The 13840-nt window shown below is 47.8% G+C and overlaps 1 protein-coding gene across 1 annotated transcript in view; it reads right to left on the minus strand.

Annotated features, from left to right (window-relative positions):
• Positions 1 to 5123: 5123 nt before the first annotated feature.
• The window catches only part of LOC149366602 (uncharacterized), a 32554-nt gene continuing 23837 nt past the window's right edge, over positions 5124 to 13840 (minus strand). The window contains exons 8-10 of the mRNA XM_089571496.1: positions 11072 to 11416; positions 7151 to 7354; positions 5124 to 5445 (exon numbers count right to left, since the gene is read on the minus strand). Of these exons, the coding sequence (XP_089427622.1) occupies positions 5281 to 5445; positions 7151 to 7354; positions 11072 to 11416 (714 nt within the window). The 3' untranslated portion in view covers positions 5124 to 5280. The remainder of the gene's footprint in view (positions 5446 to 7150; positions 7355 to 11071; positions 11417 to 13840) is intronic.

The following is a 13840-nucleotide window of genomic DNA, read 5'->3' on the forward strand; positions in this document are numbered from 1 at the left end:
GCGACGTGGAGATATGATCTGTGATTAATATTCGCTCACCCTTTCCACTCCCGTGCAGCGCTGCAGGGTTGGATGCCATGGGGTATGGGCTACGGAATGGGCATGTACGGAATGGGCATGCCTTACGGCATGGGCTACGGCATGGGTTACGGCTTGGGCGGCATGGGCTACGGCATGGGCTACGGCATGGGAGGCCTGGGTATGATGGGCTTACTTGACTACGACTACTACGGCATGGGTGAGTAGCAGTACTAACAGAAATATCGCGGATTGCCGTCGGATTTCGAGGAATTAAGACGATTTCAAGTCGTCACGCATCTGTGAAGGCTTAGAGGACGGTGTTCGGGAACTGGGCTAGTCTCCAAATTTTACACATGACGACGGCACTAACGCTTCTATCCTCGACACAGCCAGCAGACGCTAGTCAAATCGGCCATGGCGGCACTATTTTTTTTTTAAGAATATTCTCAAAATGTGATGTTGAATGTCCTCAAAAGGGTACTAGACACGGGATTTCAGCGCTCGGGAATTCAACGCGGATACTCTGAATCAAGAGGATTAAGCGCGGAGGAAAATTTTTCCCAAGGTTTTGCGGTGCCGCTGTGGTACTTCCAAGAATGTTTGCCAAAAAGGGGTCACAAATATACTTTCCGCTTCAATAAGCGTCTAATTATGTTTCGATTTAGCACTTCCAAGCCCTGTGTACTTCTAAGGAAGGTTGTATGTCAGCATCATTTTCACGGTAATAGCCGTCGTCATGCTACCACTCACTAAGAATCTTGAGATTTGAAAACATTCTTTTTTGTGGATGAGAGCACCGTGCACTAGGTACTAGAATAACGACAAACTCTAAGGAGGCGTTACCATTACGAATGCAACAGTAGTTAGGATGAACGTGGAGAGGGTGTGCGTGAGGTTAAGGGCACCGCTTTCACTCATGAGTACGTATTTTGCGCGGTTGGAAAACAATTCCACTACTGGAAAGTAAGCGCAGCGCTCACAATGTACAGCCAATTTTTTTTTTAGCAATTTCGCGGGAGCATGCAACAGACGACCGTTCAACGTCCCATGCAAGGCTGCAGTATCGAAGCAGACGAGAGTACCCGCATGCGCACAGAACGCTTGCCAGCAGCCGCGTCGTCTGCGTGGCTGTTCTGCTTAAGTGACGCAACCTCCTCGCCCGTCTGCTGCACGAGCTTCCATCGTTATTCCGCGCTGTGTTTTCCGTGTAAAGCTGCCGCCAATAGTTTGGAAAATGAAGTGCTTATTCTCTAATCCCCATTCATGCTTCTGGCGCCATTTCTTGCAGGAGGTCTTCCGTACGGCATGGGAATGATGTACGGCAAGAAGTAAAAGATGGTCGCAAATGTGACCTGACAGCCAGGGCAAGTGACGTCACAGGGACCCATCGGAGGAAGCCTGCAAGCGGCTCACGGGAAAGATTCCTTTCCCTAAATCAGGGCGTGACCAGTAAAGGAAAAGTGCGTCTTTTGCCAAGCACAGTTTTTTCGGTCTCGTTATTTCGCTCGCATATCGCCCACTGTTCGCTCGTGCTAGCATTAGCGCTGCTAACTCAGGCATCGAAATCTTCCTGAACTCTTTTGTGACGAAAGCTACATTGGCCACGAACTTGCGATTTCGCTGTGGCGGTGCTCCGAGGAGGCACAGAGACCGACCTTGAGCCGTTGCCTAGCAACCGCCGCAGCTGGCGGACGCCGCGCGCTCGCCGCGCCACCTGGCATGACGCCACACCGCGCGCCTCGCCGCGGAGCCGCCGCCGCCGTTTGGTATGACGTCACACCGCGCGCCCCGTCGTTGCGCTTGCTTCGCCAGCCGAAATGCGACGTCGCTACCGAAATGTCATTAGACGAAACTGCTTTCGCTAAGTATATCCTGGCTAGCTGAGCTAAGCCACTATCATTCTTTGGCAATCACTTATTGGTGCGCTAATATTTGTTGCTTCTGCGGAAGTCATTACATGTCCACGCTGTGGTACACTCTAAACAGAAAGTAGTAAAAACGGTGTAAGCCGTCCTATAGCGCACTCACTTCTATGAAAGGCGGTGCGCTAAAGGACAGCTTGCACCCTTTTACGCTCATATAGGAGCATTCGTGTTTAGAGTTTTTACTGCAGCTGTGATGCGTTTCCTCTCTTACTCGGCTTTCTTGGAGGCCAATGGGATGTAGACTTTAACCTCAGTAGCCGAGGATCCTTCCATGGAATCGTTTTTTTTTTTTATCAGGACACTTCAGCACTGTTTTTTTTAATGGGCTAAATCTACATTGAAAGAAACCGTCAAAAACGCGAAAGTTTTTATCTTGAGCAATGCAATGGAACCTGCAACGTGATAATTTAAAATGCCGTTACATACGGCCCAGTTAAATTCGGTAGCTCCTAAAAGGACAATTGACGGCCGTACTTACAATGTCAGCTGGACTTCAGTGCAATTCAATGTCTGGATTTCATCCATTTCTAAAAACAAACCGTCAAAGCCCCTTGAGAAAACGCCACTGGGTGTAACCTGTCACGGTCTGCGGCAAGTCGAGGCAGCCCTGCGGGCGTCAGAAGTTCCATTGGCTGTGCGAGACTTACGGGCTACTGTCTTTTATTTAGAGGCTGCCTTCTATTTTCATTTCCTTTTCTTAGTCCAAGCGAAATATGTGTCCCGTGCAAAAAAGACCGTTAAGCATGTTCACCCGAGTCGGCATCTTTAGTCTCCGTTCCCTTTTGTTGTCCCAGTATAACATTTCTGCAGCGTCTCATGTGCAGGGTAGCCAACATCCCCGGGTAATCTTCACGTCCTTAAGGGGGCACTGACGAAAAACTGGTCTTTGGCTGTACATACAGATTACAGTGTTTCAAGGACAAAGAAGCTACTTTCACTAAATGTGCAATTGTTATAAGCTAGCAAAGAGCAAGAAATCAAATCCAAGTTTCACCACTAGCGGCCCTTTTCATAAGTAAATTGTGATGACGTCAAAACCGATTTCCAGTGCTTAACTCTATGGTGTGACTACTAAGCCATTAACTGCCAGTGATCAAGAGTACTTTTCGATTTTGACGTCACGAGTGCAAAACGGGGGGGGGGGGGGGGGGGGGGGCTTCCAGTATTATACTCAATTTTCTCCAAAAGAAATGAGTTTTTAGTTGCCGAAGAAACATCAGCACCGCCACTAGAAGCCAATCGGGCGTTTTTTTTTGTTTGCCTGTAATCCGATACAACTCAAGAAGGCAGCGGCGACTGCCCATCTAAGGACGCCCTCCAGCAAACCACGTATACGGGTTCTCGTGTTGTCGCGATTAATCCCCTTCCGCGAAATGGCCGCTGGCTGCCCTTACAAAAATTTTTTTAGACAGTCTATAGACTGTCCATAGACTTCTGCCTATAAAGTCCATAGACTCTCTATAGACAGATCCTAAAAACAGTCGACAGGCCATACAAATGTTAGACAGTCTATAGTCAATCTATAAATTTATGGCCATATACACTTTTAGTAGACTTTTGTCTATAGGCAGTCTATAGACTATGAATAGACAATAGGAAATATCTATAGGAAGACAAATTGAGTCAATAAGAAGTTTGTAGACTGTCTATAGACCATTTTTATAAGGGTGGAAAGTGCCTCCGTGAAATGGGGTTAACCGAGGTCGTGACACACGGTCGACGCCATTGGTTACAGGGCTTCCTTTTAGCGGTATTTGCATCTGCGTTCTTCGAGTTGTATCAGATTAAAAAACAAATCTACGATTGTCAACGTTGTCTATTTAAACGAACGTAACATCCAAATCAATTTAAAGCTGATTACTTCAGGCTTAGACTATTCAGAATAAAGTGTTGCGCCACAATTTCTTTGCAAGAAGGCTTAACAAGTGAACAAAAAAGACCAGCACTGCAGGCCTCATCGTTCAGCTGTCATTGACTATGAGTCTTAAGAGAGAGCTAGCAAACATCACCGCAGGAAGGATGCTTGAGTATCCTTCGGCCCACAAGGAAGCGATCGCCTTCATATTAATCGTAACTGTGCTCCCTACAGCTGTATGTCGAGTACAGAACACGCGGACACACCAACGTTGCAGTGAAGGAGTCGTACGCTAGATTTGTGTTAGAGCGAGACAACATATGCACATGCTTATATACAAACACGTATAGGAAGAAAAAAAAACTAAAACGGCAACACAAAAACAGAACTCAAGCCGGCATAGTCCATCCACTGATAGTCCTTCGAACGCCGGGACAAAACATCATTTCAAGTCACTCGCGAACATCGATTACATAGTGCAGCGCCGGTGTTCTTTAAAACAGTGTGCGCAGTTTTCGGGGTTCCGCATCGCTACGAGACCGTCCATGACGCACTGCAAACCCAATGAGCATGGTATTTGTGTCCCTCATGGAGTAGAGTCAGAAAGTCCAAACGTATTGTGAGGTTTCCACTATCTTGGACTGGCGTCAAACCTGTCCCATACGTAGCGATGAAGCATCGCATTGTTCGTATGCAGTAATACCTGGACATGCAGATACTGTCAGAAGGAGTCGAGCCATATAGCGCATTACTAAACGACTTACTACAGAGCATAGTGTAGTGCTCTCATAACGTCATATCAGCACTTTTTTGCGAATATTGAATTCAATTTTCAATTCAATTTTTTGTCCAATGTGCACATGGTGAGGGTCAAAAAGAAAAAGCCAGAAATTGTGGCTTGACATGCCCCTCGGCCCCTACATTGCAGGACAGCAGGCAACATGCAAGTAACATATGCAGGCAACATTGCAAGGTGCGTATAAACGATGGTCGCCAAAAACGGCTAGCGCATCAGTTAAAAAAAAGAAACAAAAAAGCACGTCGCATAGAAAAACAGGTCTGCGGTTATTCAAATGACGTGGACATTGGAACGTAAGAAATCAAAGAAGCACTGAAAGCATGGTGAAATAAGAAACTAGCACATACTAGATATATATATACTGGATATAAATACAAACTAGATATATGTACATACACATACTGGGTATATATACAAACTAGAAATACAACCTGTATATCTTTGTGGCATGCTCGCATATCTTTGGGACGGAAATAGCAGACATAGAAGAGAAGGCATGTGAAAGATTACAAGAACTGTATAGGAGAGATAAGGTATGTGAAAGATGACAAGAACTGTATAGGAGAGATAAACAAGACGAAAGGCTCAACACATATAAAATAAGCAAGCGCGCCGCGCTGGTCTGTGGAGTCCCGATGCCCTCCACCAGGATGGCGACCTTCTCCTCCTCACGAAGGAGGCTAGTGGAAGAAGCGGCACTGCCCACCCGAGTGCATGGGCGTCCCTGGGGCGCAGCCAAACACAGTGTGGAACTGGTTACTATGTTTCACGGCTTGGTTGCAGGTCAGCTCGGCGATCGAGGCGTCCGCTGTGATCGTGCCCTGGCAGAGGAGGTAGCACATGACCTGCGACCGGAGAGCAGTGAGGCGTTAGAGCAGTGAATTCTCCAGAGTACCTTGCGGAGTTGCGTAACCAACAATTCTGGATAGAAGCAGTTTTTAACAGGAAAGTGTTTATGACCGCTATTTTTACATATATTGTGAGGCTCCACTACAACAATGTATATATATCCGCAGAACTCCCATCGATACGCTCTACTTTTAATGCGAAAGCAATACTACTCGAACTTTCAAGTCTTCGCGTGACCCGGCCGCAGTTACGTTTGACCTTTAGCGGAGTGAATTTGGGCGACCAACACGCTCCTTCAGATAGCCCGGCTGCAGTTACGGTGTCTGTCTGCCGCGCTGCGCACCTGTGGCGCTACTGCCGCTGTGACGCCATACCAGCTGTAGATTGTTTTTTTTTTTCTCTCAGTCTCAACAACATCAAAAACAAAATATAAAAAAATTACCGAAGACGCTTTGAGTCGTCGCGCAGCGGCGGCCGGTAGCCACGCGTGACCTGTAGACGCGGCGCACTGCGTTCCTTCAGTTGGAGGCGCTGCGCTTTTGCTTTCGCAACCTAACAGGCTTAACCAAAGCTAAGCCCCCGCCAATTTTTTCTGTTTGTTTATGGGGGTTTAACGTTCCAAAGCAAATCAGGCTATGAGGGAAACCGCAGAGAAGGGCTCCGGAAATTTCGACCACCTGGGGTTCTTTAACGTGCACTGACATCGCACAGTACACGGGCCTCTAGAATTTCACCTCCATCGAAATTCGACCGCCGGCTGCCGGGATCCAACACGCGTCTTTCGGATCAGAAGCCGAGCGCCATAACCACTGAGCCACCGCGGCGGCGTTCCCCATTGGTTTTTTATGGTAGTCTTAACTTCTCGATGCGAGCGATGGAAAAACCTTAAAAAGAAAGATTTTGCTGCACATCGGAAGAACGGACCATTCATATTTCAATAACAGTGGTTAAAATTTTTCCAATATTCAAAACTTCTGTCCAAGATTGTTGGACGTGAAACCCTCGAAGTTGCCCTCTAGGCCAGCCCGTGAAACTCAACCTTTCTTTCATGGTATATAGCTCCATAGGCCTGTTTACATGAACTCGATAGAGTCTAGTCGAGTTTGCCTGTCAGGTGAAAACACCAGTTGTCGGGTTCATGTAAACGCTGTCGGGTCGATTAAAATAAGTGGCAGAGCGAGTCGAGTTAACTCGCCTGTAGGGGGTAGGTTAACTCGCTCGACCCTACTTTCTAAAAGCATGGAGTCGACGACTCGGGTTAGCGGGGGGGAGAGGATAAATGCGAATCCTTTTTCGCCTGCGCCGTCGCGCCTCCGAGACAGCGGTGCTGTGCCGCCAACTTGGAGGCTGCCACTGCCCTCTCCCGCTTGCGCTGTTTGACGCTTGGTGTCGCTAGAGTTGAAGCGGTCTAGACTCGCTAAAAACGACTTCATGTAAACACGCAGTCGTCGAGTTGGGCTGACCTTGCTCAACTCGATCCCCTGACTCGACCCGCCGGTGTCGGGTTCATGTAAACGCCGCTTATGCGGGCTATGTCGACCGCTGTAAAAACGGGTCGCTTACTAATTTCGGTCACCTTTTGGTGCGCAACCTGCACTGACTTCGAGAGCATTTTGTCTTCACAGAAAGACTACCGCCAAATATGCTGAGTCGCTGCTCTAGATCGTAGCCTACATGCAGTGCCTACAGCCACATGTCTACCTGGAAGAAAAGCTGGTCGCGGCGGAAGTCAGCGAGGTCCTGTCTGCGATTCGTGGTCTGGCGGAGCCGGTGTTGGTAAGCCTTGAACACGGGATCCACTGCTGCCGACAAGTATACAGGGTCGAGCACGTCTTCGGGACCCTTGGAAGACTCGAAGAAGCAACGCAAGCGGTCCTCCAGCACCGGTGAGGGCTTGAACGAGGCCTGGAATGTACTGCCTAAGCTTTAATAGAACGCAGAGCAGGCAAATACCTCGTTTAGTTCTAATCAAGACCTACTGAACTACAGACCTGCACACATGGCGGGATCCTATGGTGCAGCGTGCGCCAGAATTCATTAGCTTTTTGGCCGATGAGAGCGCTCGTTAACCAGTCCGTCTGCTACGATCATCATCATCGTTTGCCAATTTGTGTGCGCTATTTAACACATTTGTTTTGTCTTTCTCTGCTGTCGTAACATAAGCAATGAAAATAGCCATAATAACGCATTTTTTCGCTCTGGAAGAGTATAAAAAACGTCTTTCTTTCTGTCCGCTTTCTTCTCGTCGGCACCACCGTGCCTAGCATAGATAAGTGGATGACAATGATTACGTGGACAAACGACAAAACTGCCTTGTTTAAAACAAAATGATGGAGGAGGCCATTCTCTCAACAGGTATATATTAGCGCCACGCCGTCGGTAATGTTTCTATCCTAGCGGCAAGAGGCATGAACTAGAACATGCGCGCTAGAGCAGGGCCATTTGTGCAGGTCAGTATAGTTCAGTAGGTCGATTCTAATACTATGTCATGCGAACTTCTTTACGGCGACAGCTACCTCAGCCGTGTGAACGCCATTGACCTCTATGGTTGCCTTGCGCGCCAACGAGGGTTCATGCTTCGAAGGTTGCGGCTTCGTGTCGTTCTTTCCTGTGGCGCACTGGATGTGCCCGGCAGACTTCCACGCCCCCTTACAGGGACTATGAAACAGTTTTGAAGATCGTTGGTAAACGTGTTCAATGCGCAGAACGAATGCCTTCGAACATTGGCACTAAAGATGAGTGCCTTGAATGCAGCCGGCGATTTATTAATGACCAGAGTAAGAATTTTTAGCCGGGCTAGTTGGTTGGCTGACACGCTTAGGTGCTGAACAGCCTTTCGATGCATTTCCTCGTAATATTCAGTTGCTAGTTAGCGCTTTCTATCTGTGTCCTTTTCTTTCGTGCTTTTCTCCGCCCAAGCAGGATTTCTTGATTGTAAAACATTTTATTCGCCGGAAAGAGCTTGGTAAGAGGTCGCGTTAAGTGTCGAGAGGAGTTCTTAACTTCTGAGTACCATGATTTTTCAAACGTAGCGGGCCGATTTGTAACCGCGTAGTGACAGCTTTTGGAACAATTTTTTTTCTAAATGTACAGGGCAAATGCATACGTCATGAGCAACAGGCAGGCCGGCGCGGCACTTCGCTCATGAAGGAAGGAAAGTTCATGAGAGGCCCTCGCTATCCGAGCGGCACTGCCTAAAGTGTACCGGTAGTAGCGCGCTTTCGCAATGACTACTGGGAGTCTCTGGCTGACGACGTAGCCAATAGTAACGCTGGGCGCAGCGGCGTCGTCTGCCGCAATGCCTGCTGCGCATGCGCAAGCGTGCTGAGACAGCGAACAAGGAGGTGGGTGGTTGGGGGGGGGGGGGGGGGAGTGGGTAAGGGGAGCCTTCACACCTGGCTTCAAAAAACATGACGTAACCGACTCCCCATGCATTCGCTCAAGCTGGCGTCACAGCTCTACTTCCGGTAGGGGGACAATCTCGCTCTGCATTCTAGTGTTCCGGTATATGATATAGGAACACTAGACAACATTCGTCAGCCCGGCAGCCAGAGTGAAGAAGAGGGGGAATATCGCACGTGCGCCGCTGCCTTCAGTCGGTTAGGACACAATAAATGAACCCGTCGACGAGTCGTCGATGCCGTCCCCGGTGTTTAGCAGCGGGTTTGTAAATAGGCTATCCTTGTAGGGTTCGAAGCGCTTCGCGGTGGACACTTGCTGAAGTGTGAAAGCCGTGAAAGGTACACAAGTGATTGTGCCGACGATGGGGGTAGCGAGTGCGGCCCCCGGAAGTGAACAAACAGGTGGTCGACGCGTAACGTACAGCCAGGGGACAAAAGTCTCCGGACCACGTGTTCCTAAAGCGAAGCTTATAGCTCTACTATCAGACAGCGGCTGGAGACCGCACTTGTGGAGATGAAAGAACAAAAAATTAACTTTTACCTCCACAAGTGTGGTCTCCAGCCGCCGACTGATAGCAGAGCTATCGGCTTCGTTAGAGGAACACGTGGTCCGGAGACTTTTGTCTCCGACTGTACGCGAGGGCGGGGCGCAGTCCCATCCTGTTTTGGCATTTTCCTTTCTCTAGCTTGCTACGTTGCTCTCAATTTTAGATATTCCTTCTCTTCAGCCTCCACATTTCTGCCCCCTAGATGAGTACCAGTAAGACGCAGCTCTTCTTGTCGTAACGAAGTGTAGCATTCAACTCAGCTTATTTGAGGTGAAGAATTGGGAAGTAAACCCACCCCCACAGATGTCTTTGGCAGTTCATCCTGTGTTTCTCTACAGCATCATCTCCTAAACGCATGTTGGGAGGAAACCGCGTCACTTGCACAAGTTCCGTCATCATATACTGGCCAGAGCATATTCGGCCTGTTAGTTTTTCATCGGTACAATCCATTAATACCCTTCAAACATGACCATTACGCCCTTACATAACCTGAACCCTTGAGCCAAGCAACAGCTGACGCCTAATTCGTCTTAAATGAAGTCAGTGACTCTTCAGTTGTTGACAGCGACCACTTTTTGTACTAATCTCGAAAGTTTCCCGTGGTACGGCGCCACACTTAATTTAAGGCATAGCTAAATGCATGAGTGTCTTCGCTCGAGCAAAGCCACAGAGATTTCGCTTCTGCGTAGCTCTTTTAGGTAGATATAAGGAAAGGAATTGCGCGGTAGCAATCTCAATGTAGGTTCACATCTGGCCCTTAAAAACTGGATTAAGAAAGGGATGAAGTTGGCAAAGGCTTCAAATATTTACGGAGCGAGCGTAAACATAAATTCGTCGACGTTTCTTCTAAGTTTGGCTGAGTTGTAGGGAAGATTCTTTTTTTTTTGTTAAGATTTTAGGAATGACTTTCTCTTTTGTCTTCGTGATTAGGCTTGCTACCCTAAAGTATGCTGTTCTTTTCTTGTAAAGTGTTTTTTTTTATTGCATATGTGATTTGCCGTTTAGTCACCTGTGTCCTCATGTACTAGCCGGGGTGTAGGCCTCGTCAGGAGGCATGCTTTGTCTGCCTCCTTTTGCCTCTCCCCGGGGGCATATTGGAAAAAAATTCAGGGGGCACTTTGGCTCTCTAAAGTGCTGCAGCTGCAAGGCGAAAGCGTTTCCTGGCGCACTGTTTGCTTTCATTGACTTTTTATTTTTCATATTTTTTTTTTATTTTCTATGTTTGCTCCTTTTCTTATCTTTATTGATTTTTTTATTTTTGTTTTCATATCTTATTTTTATTTTCTTTTATTTTTGTTTATCTTCTTATTTTTATTTTTATTTCCCTCTCCTTCACTTTATTCCTTTTATTTTATTTATGAAACCCATGCATTCACTAGATGCGCCTTTAATCATGCTCGAACCTTGAGCCTTCGTGGCTGAGTGGTAGCGTCTCCTCTTCAAATGTCAAAGGCCCTGGTTCGATTCCCACCCTCGGCGCAGTTTCTTTTTAAGCAGTGACACCGAAAGGCGGACAGATCTGCCGACCCGGCTGCAGACGCGTCTGTCGACACGGCTGCCGACGCGTCTGCTAACGACAGTATGAGGCATTAAAGGCTTTCGCCTTAATATGGCCGAATAAACTTTTCAAACTTCACTTCACTGCGTTCGCGGTGTTAACGAGCGTGTCAAACCTTCTCGATGATGAGCCTCACGGCCGCGGCCCCGATGACCGTCCCCAGGGCGCCGTAGTTGGCAGCCGCGGTCGCGAGGTCCCCGCCGAAGAGCGGAAGTTCGGCGTACAGCGGCGGCGCCCGCAGCACGTGCAGCAACGGGTCGAAAGCGAAGTAGCCCGACGAGGTTCGTAACCGCCAGATGTAGCCCGTGAGCAGGTCCCCCCTGGCCTCGTCCGCGAGCGAACGCACCACCCTGGCCGCGGTGACCCAGTTCTCGGGCAGCGAGCCGGTCATGTCGGACAGGTTGCCCAGCCTCGTCAAGATGGTGATGTCGTTGAAACGCTTCTGGTGGTAGAGGACCTCCTGTGAACAGCGCGTTCCAGGGGGACAGTGAGAAGTGGTACTGTCGGGTCAGTGAGAAGTGGTACTGTCGGGTGCAACTTAACATTTAAGAGTCGGATTCTAAGAACTTACGAATCAAGTTTTCAACTAGGCAGCGTTAAAGATGAAAAACTGTAGCGCTCGAGACAAGGACACAACGAAGACGACAACACATGCGCTAACTTTCAACTGAATCTTTATTCAATGCACAAACAGTTTTTAAATACTGCGCAAGCATCAAAATATCTTCCCACAAGCCTATCACACCGCAAGTCACTTTTCACATTTTGTCCAAGCCATCAATGAAAATCATCTCCTTCTTTGATAAATATACAGACGGGATGCTTACACACTTATCTTCTAAGTTTTTATTCGTCTTGCTTCAACAATCTCACGTGTTAACTGTTTCCTGCTTTTGTTAATCACCTGGCATTCATCGAACTTCGGCATGCATATACCTGGTTTACATTCCTCACAGTGTTCTGAAAAAACACTGTTCTCACAGTGTTCTGTCTCGAGCGCTACAGTTTTTCATCATGAGCAACCAACTCGCCCAAACATCCACCCTGATCAGCATTAAAGACCCCGTCTTGAAACTTTGGAAAAACCACCTATGCGCAAATGATTTCACAAGGACCAAAAGAGACGAGGAGACAACGGACAGGCGCCAACTTCCAATTGTCTGTTGCTAGAAAAACATACATTTATAGCCTCAGGTAACGCCCCCATTTTCACACCACGTGCCTTATTGCAGGCGTGACTTATCGCCTCACACAAACAAAATTGCTCAGAAAGTCGTACTCCGCCGCATACAACTTAACGGCGAACGGGGATTTCTACCGGAAGCCTGCGCGACGTATTTCCGTTAGCAGTGCGTTTCTTTTCTTCTCGCGTCTCGCAGCTCCCCAGAGCTCTTTGAACATACCATTTCCAAAGCTTCCCACAGGGCTCATGTACTGAAATCCGCCGGTCTGACTGAACCAAAACACAGGGATTAGAACCAAAGCAGCCAAGCAATCGGCCAAAAATTGCAAACGTATTGGCAAATTGGTTGCTTTATTGAGGTTTAACGTCCTAAAGCGACTCAGGCTATGAGGGACGCCGTAGTGAAGGGCGCCGGAAATTTCGACCACCAGGGGTTCTTTAACGTGCGCTGACATCGCACAGTACACGGGCCTCTAGAATTTCGCCTCCATCTAAATGAGACCTCCGCGGCCGGGATCGAACCCGCGTCTTTCGGGCAAGCAGCCGAACGCAGTAACCACTGAGCCACCGCGGCGGGGCGTATTGGCAAATAACGGTCCTATAGTATAAAAAGGACCAGAGTGAATCGATCCATGTGCAATATTGGGCCGATTACCTACGCTGCTTAGGAAGACTGTCGCGACGCCCGTGGGCAGTATCGTAAACTCAAGATACAAGCTCCGAGAAGGTTAATGGATGCGCTGCCGCCTGGAAACGAAATGAATGAAGCAGACGCATCAAAATATCAATGCTTTATATCAAACTCAAGCCACTGCGGTGGCTCAGTGATTACCGTGCTCGGTTCTTGACCCGAAAAACGTGGGTCCACTCCCGGCCGCGGCAGTCGCATTTTAATAGAGGCGAAGTACTATAGAGGCTCGTGTACTGTGCGGTGTACTGTGCAGGAGGTCGAAATTATCCGGAGCCTTCCACTACGGTGTCCCACACAGCCCGAGTTGCTTTGGGACGTAAAACCCCATCGTTAAACCCCATAAGCCCATAGGCCATAAACGTATGCATGTCCAACATTCCTGGACAAAAATTTTTAATGTTGGTAAACTGTTAGGTATTGGTATAAAAATATTCAAGATAATAGTCCATTCTTCCGATACGTACCAAAATCTTTTCTTTACAGGGTTTACATCGCTCACTTAGAGCAGTTGGGACTGCCATAGAAAACCAATGGGGAACGCTTTTGATGTTAGCAAAAACGTTAATAGCAAAAAATTTTTAGACTGCCGACGGGAGATCTGAGAATATAGTGATTCCTATAGTGAAATCTTGCTATAAATGAAGAATTCTCTTTCCAGTAGATAAAAGCTTTTGGCCGGAATTGTTGGTATGTTGCAATGCTGGGTTGGGTACGTTGGGCATGTTGCCCAGAATTGTTGGGTTCGGGAGGATCTGCGGATATAATGATTGCTATAGTGAAATCATCATCACAATCATTTCGTCTCTCGGCCTTGAACCATTAGCACTCCACAAAAAAATATCGATTCTTTGTCTTTTACACAAACTATATTTTAACTTCCCTGCACTACACCAAACTTTCTTACATGCTCCCTTACGCTCATCTCGCTGATTATTCAACTCCCTCAGCATTCAACGGTTGCACGGCTCATCCAATGCTTTCAACACGTCTTTCCTTTCAATCGCCATATA

Source organism: Amblyomma mixtum, chromosome 1, assembly GCF_055824585.1.
Source record: "Amblyomma mixtum isolate Tamu chromosome 1, ASM5582458v1, whole genome shotgun sequence".
Lineage (NCBI taxonomy): Eukaryota > Metazoa > Arthropoda > Arachnida > Ixodida > Ixodidae > Amblyomma > Amblyomma mixtum.